Source organism: Arvicola amphibius, chromosome 7 (genome assembly GCF_903992535.2).
Source record: "Arvicola amphibius chromosome 7, mArvAmp1.2, whole genome shotgun sequence".
Classification (NCBI taxonomy): domain Eukaryota; kingdom Metazoa; phylum Chordata; class Mammalia; order Rodentia; family Cricetidae; genus Arvicola; species Arvicola amphibius.
In genome coordinates this window covers 117,634,391-117,661,773 of record NC_052053.1, presented here as the reverse complement: position 1 = coordinate 117,661,773, position 27,383 = coordinate 117,634,391, and the positions used below count along the sequence as shown (strand labels likewise).

General features: G+C 37.8%; 1 protein-coding gene across 1 annotated transcript in view; it reads left to right on the top strand.

Moving 5' to 3' along the window:
* Mipol1 (mirror-image polydactyly 1) overlaps positions 1-27,383 on the top strand; it is a 204,244-nt gene that overhangs the window by 149,583 nt on the left and 27,278 nt on the right. Inside the window, 2 exon segments of the mRNA XM_038335748.1 lie at positions 8,066-8,123; positions 8,126-8,159. Coding sequence (XP_038191676.1) covers positions 8,066-8,123; positions 8,126-8,159 — 92 coding nt within the window.

The following is a 27,383-nucleotide window of genomic DNA, read 5'->3' as shown; positions in this document are numbered from 1 at the left end:
TCAAATTCATGACCTCTTTTTCATTATTTGTTGTTATATACATATATGTGTATGCCTATGTATTCCTAAATATACAAATATAACTTGCTCATTCTGTATATTGTTACTTGTATCTATGGTTTCAGGGCTGACCATTTGGTATTGATGACAGTTGGTGTGGGCTTCCCTGTATAAGACTTTCTCTCCCATTCTCAGCATTCCTTAGTTGCCTGCAATTCTTTCTATGGGTTAAGGACTCTTGGTTTCTCCCCAATCCCATTTGGTATTTCCATTACTATCATCCTTTTTATAGGGTTGAAGCCTCATGGTTTCCCCCATCCCATTTGGCATGTCCATTGCTGTTATCCTTTCTATAGGGTTGAGGCCTCATGGGCTTTCTTCCCATCCCATTTGACATGTCCATTGCTGTCATCCTTTCTATAGGGTTGAGGACTTGTAATCTTCCCCCTCCCCTTTGGTATGGTCTGTTGCTGTCATCTTGTTCAGTTCACATGTGTGTTCACATGTAGGCAGTCACATTGGTGAGACTTTATGTGTACAGCTTCTGACATTTCTAGGAAACTGTCTCACAGAAAACTCTCTGATCTCTGGTTCTTAAACATTTTTTGGCCCTTTTTCCACCATGTTCCCTGAGCGTTAGGCACAAGTGTTCTTTTGTAGGGGTTTTCATGAGATCGGTCTCCATAGCTCTGCCATTAAACATCTGATTTGTAAAGGACCAAATTTTTTTTCCTCATGGTTTATTTTTTTTATATTTAAAAATTTCCATCTCCTTCCCTCCTCCGCCCCCCTCCCTCCCCTCCTCCTCCCCCTTCCCTCCCTCCTTCTCCCCCTTCCCTCCCCTCCCCTCCACCCATACCTCACCTCCCTCCCTCTCAAGGCCAAGGAGCCATCAGGGTTCCCCACTCTATGCTAAGACCAAGGTCCTCCCAACTCCCCCCAGGTAAAGGACCAAATTTTGCGTGGGGTTTAGAACACAGTGGTTAAAGGGAAAAGGACTTTGGAACCCAGAGTACTGAATTCAAATTTTTGTTCTGCCACTTAGTAGCCAGCTGATATTTTGTAAATTACATAGCAATCTTCTCATTTGTAAAATGGAAATAGTAGTTGTCACTATGGTGCATTAAGAGGAATAAGTAAATGACTCCATAGATCATTGTTTGCTTGCAGTATTTTATTTTGTTATGGATGTGTATAAAATTATAACATAATATGATTTGGAAAACCTGGATTTCTTTCTATATCCTTTTTGTTACTAAAATATGCACACAGTTAATAATATTATTTTCTCTTATTTTCCTCCTTTACAGAATAATTGAAATAACATTTATCCCTTCAGCAAAAGCATTCAGTTTTGTACCATGTCAAATTCAATAACGTCTTATACTTTAAGTCTTTTATAAACTGTATGATATTGAGTCCTGTGCCCTGCATAGAAGCTGTATAGCCAAGAAAGGAGATAGAGAAGCATGTGCCTAAGAAAGCAAAGCTGTCTTTTTTTCTTTAAAGTTCTTAATATATTGCACATAGTTAATAAATGGTGTGTATGCACTGTCTTGCCCCATAATGATTTTCTTGGTAGAGATACTTAAGATCATAAGAAAACCCACAAACAGCTTCACAGAGACTCATCTTTCAGTCTGAGTCAAAGATGTTAAGCTTATAAGATGGAACAAAACTAAAAATTTATTTTCTTCTCCTGTTTGGTAGGTATTTACTACCCCCTCAATTCCTAAGTCACCAGGTTGGTGATTTGGCTTTTCTTCCTCCTATTTATATAACAATAAGTCATTAAAGCATTTTCTATATGCTGAGTGCTATTTGTGTATTTCACTGGTTTTATTATATTTTACTAGTATCAGCTCCTTGAGAATGGATCTTCACTTACCCACTTTGTAGGTGAATACAAAAAATGGAATACTAGGTTGCCTGATGAGACAGCTCGCAAGGAGGGAGCCAGGATGCCTTCCAAGTCCTGGTTCCACAGACCTTGTCAGGTTGCGCTTCTAGCACTCCAAGTTTTCTGTCTCAGTTCTGTGACTTGTGCTTCCAGCTAAGAATCAGCTTCAGTTATTGCTATTATACTTTCTATTTCCACCACAATCGCCTCTTTCCTCTAATGTCAGGTCTCCTCATAGGTCATTGAACAGTGCATATGCTCTCTTTGAATGAAGGTCTCAGTTGTATCGATTTTGGTAAATCAAAGGGTATGACATGAGGGTAAAATATAACCACAAAAAAATGCTCTCAGGAACATTACACAATGGAGCAAGCAAACAAATTCCCTCTCTGAGAGGAAGCTGTAAACAAAATCTCACTTCTTTCATTTCAATAATGACTTTATTTTTCAGGCTATTTTTGCCAGGGTTTTAGTTACGTGTCATCTACAAAATTCTTAATCTGCTTGCAAGTTTGAGAACTAAAATCCAAGATGACTCTAGTCATTGTTTAAACAGTCCTCTATACCCATCTTTAAAAACACTCAAGAAGATGTCTTTAGATATGTTATACCAGAGATTAATATATTTATGGTTATTCTGTAAAAATAATTATTTTAAAAATTAACATACTCTTAAATTTTGTCATATTAAAATGTGTTCTTATAATGTAAAATAAACAATGGTTTATGAATATTTGTATTCTAGTTTCAGCTTTCTTTCTAATTAGCTGTGAAACCTTGGACAGGTTCCAAATGTTTGCAATAGCAACAATTTCCTTATCATGAGAACAGAGGACTGTATTACCTCTAAGATGCATCCCAAATCTGCATCCTGACTCAATTTAATTTGTACATCATGCTCCTTTATTTAACAGATAGCATGAAGAAAATCAACTACCTCTGCTCTGCCATGAAAAGAGGTTTGCTTTAATGATCTTGGTGATACCAAAGGAAAGCTGAACTATTTCAGACTAAAACTATTAAAAACACGTTGAAGCCAAACAAAAAAAGATTTTAAAGTAAGATAAAGATTGTTATTCACAATAGGAACAGTAAATATTGTTCTGTTCTGTGAGCGGTAATAATCCTGCCTTTGTCTGCCATTCTCAATGACAAGAAAAGACTTACTAAAACAGCGTATTTCTTTTCTAATATAGTAAACGGCTGCCCTATTTTAACCACAGTACTCAAACTAGGTATATACATTAGCACTAGGCAAACCAGTCTTTATTATTGTTATTTCAAGTATCATAAAAGGACACAGAATGCAGAAAATACATTGTGCTTAATTTTGTTGTCAGCAATTGTGTTACCTAATGATGATTTGATTCATAGTTTCACCTGGACATAATGGGAGTTATTCCTATAGGTTGTTTGAAAGGATAGACTCTAGTAATATCTCCCAAGCACTTGGCACCATCTTATCCCATAACAGGAATTCTACAGGTAATATCCTTCCAAAATGGAACCCTTAAGATTCTTTCAGTGAAATCACCAAGTTTTTGTGATTCTTCAAAAATATATAAATATACACACCATAGAACCCAGAAACTCTGATTCAAGGCAGTTACTCAAGGAAAATGAAAATAACATATATACAGATATTTATAACAATTGTATTAATGACTTCTCAGTGTAGCATTGTTCACTGATTACACAGGAATGAACTACTAGAATATGCAATAATATAGATTAATCTCCAGATATATTAAGTAAAATAAGCTTGAATTAGTGATTGTATTTCTTTTTTCCCATAGTTTATTTTTTTATATTTAAAAATTTCCATCTCCTCCCCTCCTCCTCCCCCTCCCCTCCCCTCCACTCATACCTCCCCTCCCTCCCTCTCCAGGCCAAGGAGCCATCAGGTTCCCTACTCTATGTTAAGACCAAGGTCCTCCCAACTCCCCCCAGGTCCAGGAAGGTGATCGACCAAGCTGAGAAGGCTCCACAGAGCCCGTCCATGCAGAAGAATCAGAGCCCAGCGCCATTGTCCTTTGCTTCTCAGTCAGCCCCCACTGTTGGCCACATTCAGAGAGACGGGTTTGGTCGCATGATCCATCAGTCCCATTCCAACTGGAGTTGGTGATCTCCCATTAGTTCTGTCCCACTGTCTCCATGAGTGAACGCACCCCTCACGTTCCTGACTTTCTTTCTCATGTTCTCTCTCCTTCTGCTCCTCATCAGGACCTTGGGAGCTCAGTCCGGTGCTCCAATGTGGGGCTCAGTCATTTTCTTCATCTATCGCCAGGTGGAGGTTCTATGGTGATATGCAAGAAAGTCATCAGTATGGCTATAGGATCTGGCCTTTTCAGGCTCCCTCTCCTCAGCTGCCCAAGGAACTAACTGGCAGCGTCTCCCTAGAAACCTGGGAACCCCTCTAGGGTCAAGTCTCTTGACAACCTTCAGATGGCTCCCTAATTAAGATATATGCTTCCCTGCTCCCATATCCACCTTTCCTGTATCCCAAGCATCCCATTCCTCCGAGCTCCCTCCCATTCTCCCCTTCACGCTTTTTTCTCTGCATCTTCCCTTGGCCGCGTCTCGCCCCACCCTCAAGTTCCCAATTTTTGCCTGGCGATCGTGTCTACTTCCAATATCCAGGAGGATTACTATATCTTTTTTTTGGGGGGGGTTCACCTTATTATCTTCTCAAGGATCCCCAATTATAGGCTCGATGTCCTTTAATTATGGCTAGAAACCGATTATGAGTGAGTACATCCCATGTTCATCTTTTTTGGTCTGGGTTACCTCACTCGGAATAGTGTTTCTATTTCCATCCATTTGCATGCAAAATTCAAGATGTCATTGTTTTTTTACCGCTGAGTAGTATTCTAGCATGTATATATGTATATATTCCAGAGTTTCTTCATCCATTCTTCCACTGAAGGGCATCTAGGTTGTTTCCAGGATCTGGCTATTACAAATAATGCTGCTATGAACATAGTTGAGCAAATTCTTTTGTAGTATGATTGGGCATCTCTTGGGTAGATTCCCAATAGTGGAATTGCTGGGTCCTGGGGTAGGTTGATCCTGAATTTCCTGAGAAACCGCCACACTGCTTTCCAAAGTGGTTGCACAAGTGTGCATTCCCGCCAGCAATGGATGAGTATACCCCTTACCCCACAACCTCTCCAGCAAAGGTTATCGTTGGTGTTTTGGATTTTAGCCAATCTGACTGTATTTCTTTTTTTTTTTTTTTAAGTTACAAAGCTGATTGGCCCATTAGCTCTAGATCTATGTTAGCCACATGGCTCAGTACCTTTTTTCAGTGGGGCAGATCACATCCTGCTGCTTCGGTGATCTGGGCAGGAGTGGGAGGAATCAACTTCCTCCTTCCCAGAGTTCTGTTCTCATTAGATCATTTCTACTTCCTGTCTGGTTTTCTCAACTTTACCTCCTGCCTGGCCAATCAGCGTTTTATTTAAAACATGATTGACAGATTACAGACAAAATTCTCCTGCACCACTCCCCCCCTCTTTCAAAAAAGCAAAAGAAAATATCCATAGTCCATTTTTTTGGAATGTGGGTGCAGAATTCCAGACTACTTCCAGCTGGTTGGGGCGTTGATAATCTTATGGGGACCTGTTCTGGATGAAGAACTCAGATATCTGGGCCATCTATTCTTGTCGGAGACTTCTCAGGTGGTCGTCCTTGATCAAATTGGATTTTTCTTAACTCTGAATAAATCCACAGCCTCTCATTTTCTGTGGAAACAAAAGCAAATCTCTTCTCCAAAGTAAGTATTTCTTTTACATCATCTAAAGAAGGCAAAGTATAAAAGGCTAAATATAAAGGAGTGTAGGAGGAGGGCCCGCTTGTTAATCCCAGTTGCCCAGCTATCTTAGCCCAGAAATAACCACACAGAAATTGTGTTCATTAAAACATTGCTTGGCCCATTAGCTCGAACTTCTTATTGGCTAACTCTTATATCAATTTAACTCATTTCTATTAATCCATATGTCGCCACATGGCTGTGGATTACCAGGTAAAATTTCCAGTGTCTGCCTTCTATGGCTTCATGGCTTCTTCCTAACTCTGCCTCCTTTCTCCCAGCATGCTATTTAGTTTTCCCCGCATATGTAAGTTCTGCCCTATCAACAGGCCAAGGCAGTTTCTTTATTCATTAACCAATGAAAGCAACACATAGACAGAAGGACCTCCCACACCAAAGGAGGCTAGTGACTGTGTTGGTGTGCAGTGGAGATAATGGGAATGCTTTATATCTTGAGTGTGATGCTTGTCACATGACCATATATATTGATCAGAATTTATAGAACCAACCAGATGTGGTGGCTCATGCCTGTAGTGGCAGTACTGAAAGCTGAAGAGAAGATTGCCTCAAGTTCAAGACCTGGGCTGCACTATGTTCCAGAAAAAAACTGACCTAGCTTTCTTACTCTACCTCATAACGTTACAGATAATAGGTTTGAAATCATGGGTTTAACTTTCTGGAAATTACAACTCCATGAGCCTAATTGTTAAAATCTGTGTGTATACTTACTTGATTATATGTGTGTGTGTGTGTGTGTGTGTGTGTGTGTGTATGTGTGTGTGTGTGTGTGTGTGTTTCACTTTCATGAAACTTTACCTAAAACAAGTCTATGAGTAGAAATATAAAAATACAGATGGTAAAACGTGTCGATAAGGATATAACTACAGTAAAGTAAAACAACATTTTAACATGGAAATGAGAGTTGATTTTGAATATTTTTTCTTAGTTTGCAGGGATTTCTCATCTATAGTTACAGAATTCAGAAGATTAAAACAATCATTCAAACTTCTTAAATTTAATTACAGAATAAGTCTATTAAATTCCTTAGCCCAGACAGAAAACAAACTAATATCTTGTGCCCAAACTTACATGCAAATATCCAATCTGCTGCATGCCTTTATAATTTTCCATTATTAAAGTAGAAAAGTTGTGTTATCTACTGTTCATTTTCATTACTCTAATTAATTTTCTCATAATTGGGATTTTATTATTTTTCTTATTTATTGCATTTTTATGCAAGAAACTAATTCCACTGAAATCATATGCATTCAACAAAATGCGTAGACACCAGACTTTAAATTACTTTTAATTAATGACTGTGGTTTTCAAGTTTTGAAACAATTACATGTTCACTGTCAAATACCATTTAAACTGAAAGACAATATTTTCATGCAAATTGAGCTTTGAAGAAATAATACTAAAACCTAACTTACTAGTACCATAGTTTTAAGTAATGTTAAACTCTTTTTTTTTTTGACTTTTCTTGAAACTTGTGGAAATGATGGTGGAAGCCTGAAAATATTTTTAAAATTACAACGTTGAGCACTACCAAAATAAAAATGAAGGTAACAATTCAGTGCAAAAGCTAGGAGAAAACACATTAAAGTTTATCCATGAAAGACTGATGAGTCTATAAGAAATGGAAAAGTTTACCTTGTTCCAAACATCACACAATATATACGAACATGAAATGCCACAGTTCTCATTAAGATGTAGCCTGATTATTCTTTATTGGTTACAATTAACTCAGTTTAAAGTTTTGTAGACGAAATTGCCCATGTTTTTAAGATAATATCCTCAAGCAAAATATCTCTAGCGATGGAAGTTGCCATCAATCTACTTTTTAGGGAAAAAAAAATTCCCTTGCAGAAAAGGAATTGAAAGTGTTAACTTATATCTGTAAGAATCAGGTCATAGTTTTGTGTATCAAAGATGGCTTGACAACATACTTAGGATTTCCTGAGTTTTATTATTAATAAAGTTAAAAGAACAATCTAGTGAGAGCAGGCAGTGGAGCCCCATTAAATCTGTATCTGAAATGCCCATTGTGCTTATCTCTACTCCAGACACTTCTCTGAACCCGTGTTCCACATTCTGAATTCTGTGCATAAAGTTAAACATTGCAGAAGGGCATATCTGATACTACAGATGAAGTAAGGTTGAGTTAGGGACTAGCAAAGTTCATCCACTTGATAAGCTCTGCCTTTAGTGTTTCTATTACTAATGTGTTGGGACTCTCGTGTGAAGAATTGTGGCTGCTAAAATGTGGATAGATTTTAAAACTAACAAAAAAGGTTTAGCTCATATTCATCCTTTATCCTGCGTTTTAACATGCCAAAAACTAATATTTGCAGGAAAAATTGTTATCGATGCAGCAAGCCAGAGAAACTGCAGTTGAGCAATACAAAAGGCTGGAGAAGAAATACAGACCTTACGAGTTTACTACAGGTAAAACATTTCATACTTCAGGTCACGTAATATTGTTTGAGAAACCCCTGTACCTGATATTGTAATTGTGGCTGAAGAAATTTTTCAATGAAATTAGACTCTAAAGATTTAAAGCATTTTATAGTATTTAAATTACCTAGAATATTTTTTTTACCTTTTATTCCCACATTTGGTTAACATTTAAGTTTATACCATTAAATTCATATAACTCACTAAATAGTCAGTTGTCTAAGTGAAGCCTGGTTAGTTGAGGTATTTGCTCATCTAAATGCCACTTCTAAAATATGTGTGTGCTATATACGTGTGTGTGTAGATAGATGATAGAAAGATAGATAGATAAATAGATAGATAGATAGATAGATAGATAGATAGATAGATAGACAGACAGACAGATGACAGACAGACACACACACATATGTGTGTGTATGTGTATAAGGCATGTGTATAACATAAACTTTCACCTTTTACAATATGCCATGAGAAATTTCTATGGAAATAACACTAAAGATACTTAACACAATCATTTCATTTCTTTTTTTTTTTTGTTTTTTGAGACAGGGTTTTTCTGTAGCTTTGGAACTTGTCCTGAAACTACCTCTTATAGCCCAGGCTGGCCTAGAACCTACAGAGATCTGCCTGCCTCTGCCTCCAAGTGCTGGGATTAAAGGTGTGTGTCACTATCGTCCAGCCATTTCATTTCTGATCTAGGATAGTTATAAAAAGTGCAAACTATATAAATACTATATAATAAGGATTAATAATTCTTTTGTGATCTTCTGGTTCAGTTTTCTGTGGGGTGTATGAGATAAGTATTTTGGGTTAAATATAAAATGTTAGATTTCCATCATGGGCAATGGTAAAAGAAATTGTTTGATATATGGATGTTTCTTGCTTCTTAAACAGTAAATCTTAAACTACCTTCAGTCTGAAGTGTGAAAAGCCATTGAAGCTATGGGTTAAACTTCAATGGGATTTTTCTCAAACTAACATTGTTAAATGCCTAAAATATAATGAATCAAAATAAGTTTATTTAATTGCAATTATGAAAATCTATCATGATATATGTATATGCCTTATTATTAATGTATTAAATAGCAGCAAACTTGCAGTGCATATAATAATAACTGTGATTTTTTACTAATGATGATTATGGATGCTATTTGCTTGATAATTGCAAGTGCTAGGAACTAAAACACCAAGCATTACTGTCAACAGAGCTGCCCTAACTACCTTGTTTATTACCTGCACTGACATTTAAAGAAAATACTAATGTCTTCCAAATAATAAATAAATAAATAATAAATAAAACACACACTAAGAAACCCTGCTTTGGGGGAAGTGTCGATGACATCTGCAGTGGGTGATTATTTTTGTGGCTTTGTGTTTCCTGCCCCCAAAACGAGGCTAAATTCCATATAACTTCTAAATGTGACCTTATTTGAAATTGGGTCACTATAGAGGAGAACTAGTCAAAAATGTGGTCATTCAGGTTGAGTTTTAATCCCCCATGGCAAGCGTTTTTATAGGAAGAGGAAACTTGTACACTGAGTCAGGTAGACCTGAGGAACACATTGTGAAGATACAGAGGCAGAGGACAAGCCATGCAGCAGGAAAGCTGTGGAAAGGACGGCCACCCAAATGCAAACCCAAGTTTGCCTGGGAGGGATTCACAGCCACCTGACACCTGATTCAGTCTCTTGTGTCCATAACTGCCCAGTTTATACTTCTTTGTTACAGCCCCCATAGAAAACTACCACACTTGTAAAACGACACATGTGTTTGGGTGTTTAATTTGCTTCTCCAATTGTGGCCAGTGTTGTGGGAGAGTATACAGGTAAACAAACCCCAATGATGACGGAAACATCTTGCTCTCCTAGTTTTTGTTGTTTTAATAGCATAATGAATATTATAGTGCTTGTATGGCTTTTTGTACTATTCTTAGTTGTAGCTATCATTAGAATCACTTAATTTAGTTAGTCATAAAAAAAACCCTGGGTTAGTTTCCAGTACCCACATTGAACAACTCACAACAGCCTATAATTCGAGTTCCAATGAATATGACATCCTCTTCTGACCTCTAGGTCACCAGCACAAGTGTGTAGAAGCGTAAGTGCAGGTGCACACACATATACAGAAAGCAAAAAGGAAGAAATCAGTTTTAAAGAAATCTCTTGAGAATTTACTAAATCTGAGAGTTACATAACATCTCCTAAACAGAGTTACTGCATTAAAGATACATTTTCCACGTGCCTTCTCAGTGCGACCTTTAGCAATAGAACACGCTCTAGTCTTTCATAAGCAAACCTCACCTTCTACTTCTGCTAGGCTTTGAAAGAGGTGGGATTTAGACTGCGTGCAGAACAGGAAGATGCCCGGACAGTGATACTAGGTGTGAAAGATATAAAAACAACTAGGAATAACATTGCATAAATATAATAATCATAGTACATTGTGTGTAAATGAGAAACCATCAAAATAAAGAAGCGACTAACCAATTAATCAGGACTCAGCTATTAGTGTACAACATGAGCTAGTATGGTTATTGCTAACTAGAAATATAATATAATCAATGTTCTTGTATATCAGTACAAAAGGCAAAAAATGAAATGACTATATTACAAGTTTACAGGACAAAAATGATGGGAAATAGGAGTCTAAGGGTATTAGCCAAAAGATGAAAGATAGTCTGAAACTATGTCAAAAATAAGGTTTAAGGGACATATATACTGAGAGGGGGGGGGAGAGAGGAGAGAGGGAGGGAGGGAGGGAGGGAGGGAGGGAGGGAGGGGAGAGGTCGAGAAACCATAAATCAACAGCAGATCACAACATATGTATCAGTGTGCTTACTATAACATCAAAAACATAAAAAGATCTAAGAATAGACAAATGGGGCTCAATTTAGTGGTTCACATCTATAATCCCACCCTGAGAGACTGAGACAAGAAGAGTACAATGAGTTCAAGGCCAGCTTGGAGTACAGAGTAACAGCTCTACATAATACCCTTTTCTTTTTTTTTAAATTTATTTATTATTTTTCCCTCATTTTTTTATATTAAAGATTTCCACTCGCCTTCCCTCCTCCTCCCCCTTCCCTCCCCTCCCGTTCCACCCCTACCCCCACTCCACCCTCTCCAAGACAAAGAAGCCATCAGGGTTCCCTTCACTATGTTAAGTCCAAGGTCCTCCCAGCTCCCCCTAAGTCCAGGAAGGTGAGAAACCAAACTGACAAGGCTCACAGTGAGCCTGTCCATGGTGTAGAGTTCACATTCATTGCCGTTGTCCTTGGTTTTCTCAGTCCTCCTCCACCGTCAAGCCACATTCAGAGAGTCCAGTTTGGTCCCCTGTTCCATCAGGTTCCCATTCCGACTGGACTTGGTGGTCTCCCGTTAGAGTCTGTCCCACCGTCTCAATGGGTAAAAGCCATCTCCTCACGTCCTGACTTCCTTGCTCATGATCTCCCTCCTTTTGCTCCTCAACCGGGACCTTGTGGTTTCTTAAAAAATAAACAAGTAAATAGGGGCAGTGAATAGAGCCTGAATTCAATCCTTGGAGTCCATATCCTGGAAGGAGAGAATCAGTTCTCACAGGCTGGTCCTCTGATCTCCAAACACACACTGTGAAATGCACAGGCACACATGCACATTAAATGTAAGAAAAGAAAAAAGAAAAAAACAAAAGCCAAAAGAGAGTTTGTATCAGAAGTATCAAAAGAAGAAACCTATCCAATTATCATTCACAGAAACATTAAATAGGGAGAAGTTCATGTGAGAAGATTCATGTGGCTGTCAATACAGGAGGTAACCAGGAACCTTCATAAAATGCTAAGAAGATTGCAGAATGGTGTAGCTGCTATAGAAAACAGTGTGGCAGTTCTCTAAAGTCAATATAGGAATCACTGTATGATCAGTAGTTTCCTACCCTTCATTACACAAAAGAGATGAAAGGAGGATTCTGGTAGGTACTGTTACAACAGTGTGCACAGCAGTGTAATTCTCTCAATAGACACAATCCCATGTGACCATCAACAGACAAATGAAGAAAGCCGGAATATGTGCAGCACTTATCTTTCTATGTGGAATAGAATGCTTTCCAACTTTGAAGTGACATAGAATTTTGAATATAGTCCATGTAACATGCTAAAGCTTAAGAATCATTATTCTAAGTAAAACAACAACAAATCCAGCTCGCCAGGAGAGATGGTACACACCTATAATCCCAGCACTTAGCAGGCAAAAGGCAACAAGATTAGGTATTCAAGGTTAATCTTCAGCTGTCATGAGACAAATATTGTATTATGCTTTTATATAAGATACTAAAAATAGGCATTTTATATAAATAGAAATTAGGATGGGACTTCTAAAAGTATCACTATACTAAGGAGGAAAGGCTGTCAAATGATAGCATCTGGGAAGCCAGAAATATGGAGACTTTAGAATCAAGATCAGAGTGAAGAATCTCCATGATGTCTTCTGTTTACTTCAAGTGCCCATTGCCACAGCCAGTCCCTCCCTGAAACAATCCATCAAGATAGCTCATGGCATGGATAGACAGGAGAACACAGGACCGGTGACCCTCTCCACACCAATGACACATCCCAGAAAGCTCTGACAATGCCAGGATGTCCGATGAAGTACTAACAACTTTATCCTCTTGATTGAAGTTGTCTCCATGGGAACACTGAGTAGCATCAAGAGAGCCCCTGCAGACAAGTTACAGCATTTCTCTTTACAAAAAGGTGTGGACCACCTGCTGACAGCTGATTATAGGAACAATGTGTTAAAACCTGTGCATGAACCAGCTCACTGTTCCAGAGCTTGATACTTCAGGCTCTTGTCTAGAGACCACATCCCTGATGGGGTTAAGGTGAGGGGCAAGCTCTGCACAAGGGACTGCACAGGGAACTGCAGGACCTGGAGCTGGAGTAGATGAAGCTAGCCTAGAAGATGGAGTGCGTGAACAGGTACTGCAATGGCAGCAGTAGACCTCAAGGTAGCCTTCTAAGAAATTATTCTGGCATAATTCATCTAATTATCTTATTCTCACTGAGCCTCCATTATACAGCTATTTTTACTGTTTTAAATATCAATCTTCTCAGTTTCACAATTACATATGTGTGTGATAATTTCCCTACTAGTACTATATATTATAGCAAGCCTTCTGTACTTATGTGTCAATTAATAAAAACTCAAATTTAATGCTAGATTGAAAATTTTTCAGAATAAGTTTCGTTTGCACAGTAGTTTTCTGTGCTATATATATATATATATATATAAAACAGTTTCAACTATAAATTATAAATTAAATTATTGAATATGCCGTGAACCTAGTTCATTGTCAAGATTTTTATAAGATTGTATGACACATTAATGAAATGAGTATCATCAACCAACAAAATTTCCTTTTTTCCTGAACTTATAGTGCTTAGATTTGAAAACACACCATACAAAACTCATTTATTTTTAAACCTTTCTTGAAATTTGGAATGTTAATATGTCTTAGAAATAAGATTGTTCAGTGTTCAGTATAACACTATTTTCTAAAAGACTAATTAGAACCATTTCCTAGGAATGTTGGCTGAGTTTTTCACGTTGTTGGAAATATATAACGTGTGTTGACAAAATAAAAGCTGATGATCTAATGGCACCAAGAAGCGTAGAATGGTGGCTGAGCACGTTTGCCAGTGTCCTGCAGAGAAATGAGAAAGACCATGCTTGTAAGAGTAAAGAGACTCTGAAAGGAAGTCCTTCAAGCAGCTTTGGGAGCTGTGAAACCTGCAGGGAAGCCAACAAGACTGAATCTGGGAGAGAGCTCATGCTGCACTTGTGAATCCAAGAGCCCTATTTTCTTCTTCCCCGGGATTTCTGCTTCCTCAGTAAGGTCTGATTAGAAAAGATTTACTCACACCATATAAGGAACCTGCTTCACTGAGTCTCCTGATTTTAATAGTAGTCACTTCTGAAGCACAGCAGTAACTAAGATTTGGCATTGACCAAAGAGCTGGGTGTTTTATGAGCTGGGTAAACCTGCTCCTGGAAGCCACTGGCGAGTCAATGAAAATATCCAGTGGCAGGAGTGGAATGCCTCCTGCAGGTTCTTGGTCAAGAAGCTTCCAGAAGTCCCCAAAGTAGTACAGTCAATGGCCACTGCTGTTGGCTACCACCAGAAACTCGATTAAACCTTATTGCTAAAGATACAGTAAAAAAAAAAAAGAGCTTTTTTACTGCTGGCTAGCCCTTTATAATGCCAGAAGGTACTGCTGAGGCATAAATGCCTTAACAGTATTATGTAATTGTATGCAGCAATACCAACTAGGGCAAAATGGACCCCATTCCTATGCGGGTGTGACCAACTACTCACTTTGGATTTGGTGCCCATACAGGAAGGAATTAACATCTGAAAATAAACACAACCAAAATTCATGCCTGGAAGGTTACAGACCCTAGTCCATGACTCTGCTGCTGTTGCTTTGATAAAAGGACATGAGTGTCCATCAAATCACCTTTCTGATAACAATAATTATAAATTCCAGGACCCAGACATAACTCCACATAACCAATGGACCCCCCGAGGTTTTTTTTTCTCCTCATTTTTTTATTAAGATTTCCATCTCCTCCCATTCCCTCCCCCTCCCTTTCACCCATACCCCCACTCCACCCCTCTCCAAGACAAGAGCCATCAGGGTTCCTTCACTATAGTTAAGTCCAGGTCCTCCCAGCTCCCCCTAAGTCCAGGAAGGTGAGCAACCAAACTGACAAGGTTCACAGTGAGCCCGTCATGCTGTAGAGTTCATGTTCATTGCCGTTGTCCTTGGTTTCTCAGTCCTCCTCCACCGTCAGCCTACATTCGGAGAGTCCGGTTTGGGTCCCCTGTTCCATCAGTCCCTTCGCAACTGGACTTGGTGGTCTCCCGTTAGATCTGTCCCAACCGTCTCAATGGGTAAACGACCACTCCTTACGGTCCTGACTTCTTGCTCATGATCTCCCTCCTTTTGCCTCCTCATCGGGACCCTTGGGATCTCATTCCGGTGCTCTATGTGGGGCTCTGTCATTTTCCTCCATCCAATGCCAGGTTCTATGGTGATATGCAAGATATTCATGAGTATGGCAATAGGGATCTGTACATTTCTGTGGCATCTCTCCTCCTCAGCTGCCCAAGGACCTAGCTGGGGGCGTCTTCCTGGACACCTGGGAACCCTCTAGAGTCAAGTCTCTGCCAACCCTAGAATGGCTCCCTTAATTAAGATATATAATTCCTTGTTCCCATATTAGAGTACTACTCGGCGGTAAAAACAATGACATCTTGAATTTTGCATGCAAATGGATGCAAATAGGAAACACCATCCTGAGTGAGGTACCCAGGCCCAAAAAGATGAACATGGGTATGTACTCACTCATAATTGGTTTCTAGCCATAAATAAAGGACATCGAGCCTATAATTCGTAAAAAAAATCCTAGAGTAAGCTATATAAGAAGGTGAACCCAAAGAAAAACATATAGTTATCCTCCTGGATACTGGAAGTAGACAAGATTGCCGGACAAAAAATGGGAACATGGGGGTGGGGTGGGGTGGGGTGGGGGGGAGGGGGGGATGGGAGAGAAGAGAGAAAGTGTGAAGTGGAGGATTGGAAGAGCTTGGGGGAATAGGATGGATTGGGATATAGGAAAAGTGGACCCCCGAGTTTTTAAGAAGAAGCCAAAATACATACCTGTAGAAAAAAAAACACCAATCTTCAATAAATAGTGATAGTTGAACTGGATGACTGCATGTAGAAGAATGAAAATTGATGCATACCTAGCACACATGCACAAAGCTCAGTTCCAAGGTATTAAGAACCCTCAGCACCAATACAAGATATTCTAATCTGATGGAAGAGAAAGTGGGAAATGCTTGAACTCATCGGCACAGGAAAATACATACTTTGAATTCTCAATAATCATGTGTGTTATTATTTCAGAACAAACCCTTCCTATTGCTTTCCCTTATTTAGCATTCCAAAACAATATAACTATGATGAATGTGCCCATTTAGTATGTGAAAATAACATCTATTTTTAAAAATTGCTACCCTGCCCAGGGTGGTGGTGCATGACTTTAATCCCAGCACCTGGGAAGAGAAGCAGGTGAGTTCAAAGATCTGGTCTACAGAGTGAGTTTCAGGACAACCAAGGCTACACAGAGAAATCCTGTCTGGAAAAAAAAAATAAGAAGGAGGAGGGGGAGGAGGAGGGGAGGATGGAGGGGGAGGAGGAGGAGGGGAAGAAGAAGAAAGAAGAAGAGAAGAAGAAGAAGAAGAAGAAGGGAAGAAGAGAAGAAATTAGGCAGACGAAGAAAGGAAGAAGAAAGAAGAAAGGAAGAATGAAGAAAGAAAAAGAAGAAGAAAGAAAGAAGAAGAAGAAAAGAAGATAGAAAGAAGAAAGAAAGAAGAAGAAAAAGAAGAAGAGAAGAAAGGAAGAAGAAGAAGAAAAAGTTTGATCCTGATGAGCATAAGCTATGAACCAGAAATGACAATTGAAAACATCAGTTCTCTCTATGCTTGGAAACTTTACTTAGTACAGTGAGAGTTTTAGCATATGTGAAATATAAATGTTAGCATTTATTTTTTATAGAACATGTGTATACTAAGTGTACTAAATGTTTATTAATTAGTTAAAATACTTGACAAAAGTGGAACTGGTAGTTAATAATTGGAATTGTTAAAGACAATTTTGATTATTAATTTCAAAGCAAAGAGTCACAATGTTACCACACAAGTACAAGATTAATAAACTGACATTTTAAAGCTATCCTTGATATGAATAAACTTTTAATACCCCTAGCTATCATAAAGAACTAAGTCAATATTGACTAGGGATGCAGATGATGGTCCAGTAATACCAGGGAGGACTAGCAGTGCTGCCAGGACATCCTGGATTTTGGCATGTTGTTTTGCCATGGGGCACATTGAGATGGATGATCTCCCAGAAGGGTGGTTGTTTACTTGCCAGTTAGATATTTAAATGGTGAGTGTTCCACGCTCAGTTACTGATGAAGTAGATTTTTTTTTTCTCTTTATATCATAAAGTACTTGCTCTACAGAGCTAACAATGGTGGTTAGCAACAGTTCATTAGTCACATTGATATAATTATTTTCCCATAATTACAAAAAACACATCATGTTAAGTCAGATAAATTTAAGTTATTTTTTCCACTTAAAATTCCAAACCCTAAGATATGAACTTTTGAGTTTACTGTGGTCTTAACCTACTATCATGTTTTAAGCTTTAGATGGTTTTATGTTATGTCTTCTTCCTCTTATGTTTTATAAGGATACATGATTGTTGATATCTATAATAAAATACCAGTCAATTTTTTCAAATAGTTTTTAAAAATTGCCAGGCTTCGACTGAAATACAAAATATAGAATATCCAATTGTTTCTGTAAAACAGGAAGTATAAAGCATTTATAAATTTAGTTTTATTAGATAGTAGTCTGAATAATTTACTTTAATTCATAAAAATGCCTAGTTGTCCTCTCATTTGATTAGGTTAGCATATTTTGAACAAACTTTTTCCTAAAACCTCAATTGTATGAGACGGTAAAAAAATGCTCTGTTCTGGGAGCTGCACACTGATAACCCCGTGATCATCTGACATGGACAGGGTCTTGCAGTCAGCAGCTTTAATTTGCTGTTTGCTCATCTTTTCATTGGTTTTAAAAAAATTGTTTTTGCATTCGTTCTCTTCATATGGTATAATGTTTTTAATTCAGCACTAGCACTACAGTAGACAGATGGTGTATGTCTTTCTAGACAGTGACCTTTGACAAGTAATTAACCTCTCAAGCCCTCAATTCCTGACATATAAAATAAGAATTCTAGTTCTCCTTCCTCATTGTAAAGAATAATCAAATGAAGCAGTGAATCGGCCGTACTCCTGGATGGTCGACACAGAAAGATGCACTATGATCACCAATCCTGACATCGAATTTAGATGTCCTTGTTAACATTGCCTTGAAAATCTACTAATCCACAGCTGGAGAGCTGTTTGTGTTTTGTTCTGTTTGCTCTTTTACCATTTTCTAGTATGAATGTATATTATGACAGGAGTATAGAATTATTGAATCTTTAGAACCAATTTTTACTGGAATTAGTATTTTGTTTTTGTTTTTTTTTTCCCTCATTTAAGTCACTTTAAGATCATGAGTCTGAAGCCAGGCGGTGGTGGCGCACGCCTTTAATCCCAGCACTCGGGAGGCAGAGGCAGGCGGATCTCTGTGAGTTCGAGACCAGCCTGGTCTACAAGAGCTAGTTCCAGGGACAGGCTCCAAAGCTACAGAGAAACCCTTGTCTCGAAAAACAAAAAAACAAAACAAACAAACAAACAAACAAAAAAAGATCCATGAGTCTGGAGACATGCTCATGGGGTAAAATGCTTGCTCACAGGGTTAGAACCTCAGCACCCATGTGAAAAAGCACGATGCTTTGTTTTGCAGCATCTATAATCCCAGCACTGGGCCAGCAAGATAGACTCTTCAGGAACTTGATGGCCAGCCATCCTGGCAAACACAGAGAGTTTCAGATTCAGCGGGAAATCATATCTCAAAACCTAAAGTGCGGGATGACAGAAAAAGACACAAACATTAACCTTCACACGTGTCCACGCAAGTGAGGGACACTTCTGCGTGCGTGCGCGTGCACGCACATACACACACCACACACCACACACACACATTTCATGGTTGTAAAGGTACAAGGATTTCACAGGAATAGAAGAGAAAAGACAAAATCATCAAAAACAATTTTTTACTGTCATAATGTAGCAGATGCTTTCTAGGCTATTATTATTTAAATAAGTAAATTAGATCCTCAGAGCATTTTTATTTTGTTTGGTTGTTTGTTTGGTTGGTTGGTTTGGGTTTTTTTGAGACAGGTTTCTCTTTGTTTCCCTGACTGTCCTGGAAACATTGCTGTGTAGACCAGGCTGGTCTCGAACTGATAGAGATCCACCTGCTCTTCTTCCTGAGTGCTGGGATTAAAGGCGTGTGCCTAAACTTGAAAATCTTCAAACTTCCACATTTTCTTTCTCCTTTCTTTTTATTTATTTTTAATTTATTTTATTCATTTTTCTTCCGGGCAGTTTCTGTATGTAGCCCTGTCTGTCCTAGAATTCTGTCTGTAGAACAGGACTGATATCAAACTTAAAGATCTGCTTATCTCTGCCTCCAAGTGCATTAAAGGTCTGTGCCACCACTCCCAGGCCAGAATGAGCAATTTTTAAACCAAAAATTACAGATTTGATCAAAATGGTACCCTTAACTCAGATTTAGCCTTTTCTGATTTATAGTTTATTCTCATGAGTTCTTTTTTTCACACAGGAATAATTTAATACTCAGAAATATTTGGAAAAGTCTGCTTACAACTATTTTTATTCTTTTTAGTCTGTCAAAAGATTTTCAGGGTTTCACCATTGATATTTCCAATTCCTACTATTCTGTATCTTATAATTTAATTTGGTAAAAGAATTATCTGGTGTTATCCCTTCTGCATCCTTGTGAGATATCATCCCTTTTACAGATGGGAAAACAGAAATCCAGAGAGGTGAACTAGTATGTATTAGGTCACACTAGGGCCAAGATAAAATGTAAACTATTCTGAGCATTCAGGGTTCCCTACTAGACAGAGTCTCCTATCCATACCTCCTTCTTAATATTCCTGAGGCAAAAACTGGGAATTCAGCACTGTCTTCCTGGTTTGGCTCTGCTTGATAGTTTACTTGCACAAAACATATCACTAAGACCCTAAAGAACTTGACCTGCTTTGGAATTTAGCTGTCTTTGTCTGTGTTCAACTAAACCTGTACCAATTTATAACCGCAGTCGGTGTCTGGATTATAAATTAGACTTTCCCTGAATATTCTTTTGAGAACTTTTAAGCTCAGCGTTATATCATGTGTCAGGCTACAGAAAGGAAATGCTCAGCCTGACAGTAATTTTATCTACACACTCATAATACTTATTTTTATTAGTAGGTTATAGTATTACTTTGTTGTTTTATCAGTGTTCTAGCACAATTGCTAGCAAAACAGTAACCATATTAGGAAGTAATCATTAACCAAACAGCCCATTGGTATGAATGATTTATTAGGGTTGAGGACTCTAGGAGCCCATGGACAATTGGGTATCCTAGGACAGATTGCAATCACTGTTCTCAAGGAAGACAGAATTATGCAGAAAAATGTGTATTCAAACTGGAAAATAATACCATACTGTTAAGTGATGTTATTGGACATTCTCAAGCCACAGAAGGGAGAGATCATCTTACGCTGGAAGAGAGGAAGTTTCATGGGATGGTCTGGGAATTAAAACATGACCTAAGTAAGATTCTAAGAGAGGACATTATGTTCTGGAAGCAGTGTTTAAGCAAAAGTGCTGAGGTTGTAATGAGCATATTGTATCACATTGTGCAGTTAAGAGGAATTCTCAGAATTTAGTAATGCCATCTACACTTTTTAAGCCCGTACTTCCTTGTATGCTTTGGGAACATGGGATGATTTGCTTAAGTCTTTACAATAAAGTGATACCCAAATTTTTCTGTAATTTCTAAGAGTGGGTTTTTTTTTAAAGTAAATGAAATTTTGAACAGCTTGAGAATTTCCAAAGTCCAGTGCTTATCTACCATGCACACAGCCCTGACTTCCATTCTCGGCCCAACAACAATAGCAACCGCTCTTCATGAAGAATTTTGAGTGCATTTTAAAGCAGGAAAAATGAAGCTCACACCGACTCATTTCCTCCCCTGAAGCCATCAACCTGCACACAGTTCTGTTCCATGCACGCTTCACACACAGACCTCTGCTGTTCTTGAATTATTTAAAAGTTAATTTTATATATTATGTAATGTCATTTATAATTGTTTGTAGGAAGAATTTCCTACTATTTTAAATTTTTCCATTCTTAATTTTTTTGGTACATCATCATGGTATAGCTAACAACTGTCTGAAAATTTCAAGTTATCTTCTTTAATCCTCCATATCCTTAAGGGGGATGAAGTAGTAACCTTATACACACATGCAGATTCAAAATGGGTAGTCAGACTTTACTTTGTACCGCCAGCTCCCAAATAACAACACAGACTTACTTTTAATTATGAAAGTTCAGCCTTAGCTTAGGCTTGTCCTGCTAGCTCCTATAACTTAAATTAACCTATTTATTTTAGCTACCTTTTGCCCAAATGGCCATTACCCTCATCTCTCCATACTGTCCATGCTGCTTCCTCAGCATCTGGCTGGTAACTCCACCTTCTTCTCAGAGTCCTTTCTCTGCCTGATGCTGCCTATATCTCCTGCCTATATCTCCTAGCTATTGGCCATCAGCTTTTTAACTACACAATCACAGCAAACATTTTTACACAGTGTACAAATATCCTACAACATAAATTATTCAGAGCTTGTATCATTCATTCCATCTTCATATGCTCCTTTTTATTGACTCAAAGTATTTATTATTAATAATATAATATTGAAAAAAGATTAAAATGGGCATTTAAAGTAAAATAATATAAAGATAACAATTTGTGCAAAGGATGTATTTCCTAATTTTTTTAATCTAAGGAATACTTACTTCTAAGTTTATATAGAAAAGGTAAAAAAGTAACCACATATACTAAACTAAATAGAACAAATAATAAAACTTATGTGGTCATCTTAGTAAAGGATTTGATAAACAGACAAACAACAACAACCACTCAGCAGACTAGGATTCTATCTGACCCAGGCCTGAAGTGTGTAGAAACATCTGTGAAAATCACAGTTACCATCACACTTGAGAGCTGTGAGTGTTTTCCTTTTACAACACCACACAAGATAAGGATTTCCTCACTTGAATACATATATACTAGAGGTCATAGTCAGGGCATTTGAGGGACAAAAACCATTAAAGTTTTGGTGATTGGGAAAAACCTAAGACCCCCAGTATTCACAGATGGCACCAATGATAAGTGGAAACCCTACTAAACTAAAAAAAAAAAAAAACCCTCACCAAACTTCATTTTTAAAAGCATAAAATAGTGTAGAAATTCATCTGTAATTTCTAAAACAGCATTTATTTATCATCAAACATACTTCAAAATTAGAAAACCAGTGAAATAATTTGTATTTTTTTTTAAAAAAAAGTCTGTATTTGTGAATACCAAGGTGCTACATAGTTAAGATGGTAGGACCTACTAGACTCCCAGAAACTTGTAGAAAACTAAAGCTAATAATAAAATAATCCTAAATTGAAAAGATTTAAGATGACAAAGTGGATTTTTTATTTCTTTTCTTTTTAGAGATTCAGATTTTAAAGATGGTCTTTAAAAAGACAAAGCAGAAAAAGTTCTACATCTTGCGTTCAGAACTCACTACAGAGATACAGAAATCACATTTATCAAAGCAGTGTGCTGGTGGCATAAGGACTGACATCTAGGTCAGTGGAATAGAGTCTATGTAGAGTTGAGAAATGAGCCCACGGCTGGCATTAAAAGACAAAAAGGTATCCTGGCATTTATAGTTCTTCCTTTAAGAGCTGTCTGTTCAAGTCATAGACCATTGTGTCCGTTGCTTTCTCTTGTGCTGTGACAAAATGCCTAGCAACTTCCGGGAGAAGGAATATATTTTGTTCGCAGTTAGAAGATATCATTTATCCTGGCAGGGAAGTCATGGCAGCCGGACCTTGGGGTCATCTTATGTCTGCAGTCAGGAAGGCAGAGAGCAATGAATGCTAGCTTCCTCCTGTTTTCATGCAGTCTACTACCCAAACTCAGGGGATAGTACAACCTACTTTGAGGGGTGGGTCTTTCCTCTTCGGTGACCTAATAGAGATAATCCTTCCCCTGCATGGCCAAAGGCTTATTTTGTAGATCCTTCAAGTTGATAGCCTATGCTAACCCTCACAATGATTCAATGCAATATCCAATAAGTGTTTGAAAAAGTGTTCAACATCCTTAGTCATCAAGGAAGTGAAAATTAAAACTACATTGAAATTCTACCTCACTCTAGTCAGAATGGCTATCAACAAGAAAATAGATGACAACACATACTGACAAGGATGTAGAAGGGGTTCCTCATTTAGTATGGGAACGTCAACTGTGGGAGCCAGTATCGAATAGAGTTGCTCACAAAAACTAAAAGTAGTACCCCCTATTTATGGCCTTACAATACTCGATCCTTTACATTAGGGTGTTATATATTCAAAAGAATTCTAGGTCAGCATACTACATAGATGCTTGCACATCGGCATCTATTTAAAACCATACTGTTCACAATAGGGAATCAGTCTAGAGGTCCAGCAACAGATGAACAGGTATAGAAAATATGGTATACATACACAGTGGAATTTTATTCATCTGAAAGGTCACTGAATGAAATAACAATTGCAGAAAAATGGGTAGAACTAAAGAATATTATGTTCAGTGAAATGAGACATACTCAAAATTACAAATTCCTTGTGCTTTTCTTAACTACAGAAACTACATGTAAATTAGATATACATGTATACATGTGTGTGTAAAACCTGAAAGTAGAAAGAATATTATAATAGAGAAGCCTAAAGGGGGAAGAATGGGGAACCAGAGAGGGTGATGGAATATATATGTCATAAAAGGAGAAGATACAATTTGAGTGGGGAAAGCTAGCCAGCAATAGTGGAAGAACAAGGAGAGGTGAAGGCTGTGGAGTTGGAAGTCAATTAAGGATAAAATAAATCTATATGAAAATTTCCCAATGAAATCTATTTCTTCATATATTCAAAACAATAATAATTATAGAAGAGAACCCCTAAGTATTAACATTTGCTAAAGAGGTTGAACCCAGGAAGTACTCCACAAAGAAACTCCAGTCCCAGGTGTTACAGCGAGTTTTGTCAACCACTTCAAGAGATTAAAAATGGAGATGGAAATTTTTAAATATAAAAAATAAACCATGAAAAAAAAAAGAAAATAAAGAGAACATCAATTGAGAAAAAAATAAAAAATAAAATAAAAACAGTTGTAATGTTTTCAGAAAATAGAATAGGGAATATTTTATAAATCAGTTGGTGAAATAACTTTGAAACCATTCAAGAGCATAACAAAGACAAAAACTACAAGCTGATACCTCTCATGAACATAAGCTCTAAAACTTTCCACCCGGACTAGAAGCAAATCCAACAATAGGTAACACTGATGGAGCGGAAAGGCAGTACTTTAACATTTGAAAACAAGTGTAATTCACGCTGTTAACAGAGCAGGGAGAGAGACGAGGGTGCTGAAAAAGCCACCGCATCCTCTTGGATGGAGATAATCCAAACCTGCTTAGTTGCTTGGTAAAACTGATTTTAAAAAATAACCAGGAGGAAAGTCGCAGTTGTCATCATTAATGTTCAAGTCTAAATGACTTTTTAATAAGAGTGAGAAAAGGGCTTTGATAGACAACTCACCACTTCCCTGTTTGGTAAGAAGTTATAGTTTCTTGAAATGGAAATGGGAGAGAAATCACTTTTACTCATAAACAGCAATGAGTTCTTTTTTAAATGCTACTAGAATAGTTATTCAGATCAAAAAATGAAAGCTGACTGTATTTTATCTGCTAGCAAGAGACAAAGATGAATTTTAATATTTAGTTTTTAAGCCTCAAAGCAAAAGAAAAGAAAAAAAATTAAATAAAATTCCATCTTACTGACCTTAACAACTGTACGCTGAAAAATACAGAAAGGTTCTAGCAGCAATTATGACTGCTGTATAAGAAGAAACAAAATAACAGACAAAAGGAAGATCCCATGTGGCCAAGATGGCCGTTCTGCACAAATGGCACCTTCCGTCAACAGCCTCGATGCCAAAATGATTCAGGCAAAGATTACATCCTTTTAATTATAGAGATATAGGCTAATGGTACAATTTATATGAAAATGCCAATGACTGCCAAAGAATTATCGAAGCAATTTGATAAAGGAACAGTAGGGAAAGTAAACTACAGGTTCCAAGATATAGTCTGTAGACTCGGGCGTCAGTCAAGACACTGGAGTTGGTGAAAAGACAGATATTCATGTTATTGGAACTGGATTTGGTAACACTTTCACCAAAGAGTACAGTGCAATTTTTATTAAAAAGTCTAATATTCAAGAAATAGTAATAGTAGCCGGCATGGCGGTGGTGGCGCACGCCTTTTAATCCCAGCACTCGGGAGGCAGAGGCAGGCGGATCTCTGTGAGTTCGAGACCAGCCTGGTCTACAAGAGCTAGTTCCAGGAAAGGCTCTAAAGCTGCAGAGAAAACCCTGTCTCGAAAAAACAAAAAAAAAAACAAAAAAAAAAAAGAAATAGTATAGAGCAATTGTATAATTATATATAAGAAATAACCTTAGCCCTGGCTTCACGAATCTGTCAGGAAAACATCTTTGATTAGAACTTTTTACTAAACTTTTTAATTTCTGAACCTAATATAGTATCTGGCTGAAAATGCATGTTTAATAGCTATTGTGTACGGATAGTTGGCTACCTTCCCTCCCAGTTTCTGATTATTAACTCTGTGAGGAAGCGTCTCGCAGTTTGTTTTTTTTTTCTTTTTTTTTTTTTTTTTCTTTTTTTTTTTTGGTTTTTCGAGACAGGGTTTCTCTGCAGCTTTCTTAGAGCCTGTCCTGGAACTAGCTCTTGTAGACCAGGCTGGCCTCGAATCGCAGTTTGATATAACTGAAAATGACATCTCCGCTCCTAAGCGGAGCTGGGAGGACATGTCTCCTTGTTTTCACCATCAGTCCATCAGCTCTTGTCGCCACAGCTTCCTAATGCACCCTCCTGGTGCTGGCATTGCTGAACCGTTTCGCAAATATGGCTCTGTGCTGCCACATTTGCTTGTATTACAAGCTAAAAGAGTAAGAACATGGAATACTTAAATAAAGCAAGCAGAGGCAGTCACTGGTCCGAGGCTGTGGAGGGATTCAGTACAATTTGTTGGTGTTACTGATTTGCACATTACTCCCGCTGATAACTAGTGTCAACATTATTTTTTTTTCGTTTATTCTAACACTTTAATTCCAGGGTGCTCTCTGTTTTCTAAGAAAATAGATATAATGTGACTTTATTTTGCTCAAAGAACTTAAAGAACATTGGTGACTTTCTTTTCAACAGATGTTAACTAGAGATTGGTGTTTATAGCTGAAGTACAGAGGTCAAATGACTACTTGACCATTGACAGAGCCAAGTAAGATTTCAACAAATGTTAAGATTTTGATGACTGATTTCATAAAATAATCCTTCGTGGAGAGTTCTGTCCTATTGAATTCCTTTCTTATGGTGGAGAAAACAGAGCAGCCATCAAAACAAAGCGATTCTCTCCAAACATTGAAGAACAGCACCTGAGAGAAAACCCCAGTTAGGCCTCAGATGTCCCTAACTCTCATGCCAACTCAAAGGGCCAGACTCTATACTGTTAGCATTAACAGCATCCACTTTATCCCTGAGCATTTCCAGTAGCTCAGAAATCCTTAAGTGAAAGTAATGTTTAATCTCTTATCCTATAACCTTTTTAATGTCAGCAGTGAGTTCACAAACAGTGGTGAGAGGGGAAGCATTCACAACGTCCCTTAGAGTCCTTCAAATCATACCAAAAGAAGACGGAATCTGGAATCAATACTCTACTTGCTCTTCTGTGTGTATGGAGAGACTTAGGATTTGTAAATGAGTACATAATGTATTTGCATTCTATGGAGACACATTCCAGTTTGTCTCTGTGCTTATGTCCTGGAAACATTTATTTTTGTGTTTTTTTTGAGGATAACTTTGAATCTTCAGTCAGTTTTTAATCATAAGCATTCTTAAGAACAGTCTTAAAAAAGTTTCTGGTTTATGCCAGGAAAAGGAGGCAGTGGCAGCAAGATCACATTCCTCCTCCTGTCACCCACGGACACCTTTCACATTCCATGTGTGGGACTTGATCAGACAGGTTGCTGCGATTTTTGCTATGTTAAAGACATTCAAAAATTGATAGCTTCTTCAATTTTTTGCATTAATTTCCCTATATGCCATAAACTTCACTGGTAAAAATTGAAGATATACTTTGGCTTTTGAAAATCTGTATGCCGTTGACAGAATACCAGAAAAGGGATACAGGCACCCAGACTGTTTCCGAATGTTGTAATTCTCTGTCTAAACACTGGTGAAATGCAGACCTGTGGAGAATGCACATGCAAGTCACCACCGTGGTTTGAAATCTAAGGAACAGCACTAGTAAGACTGTCTC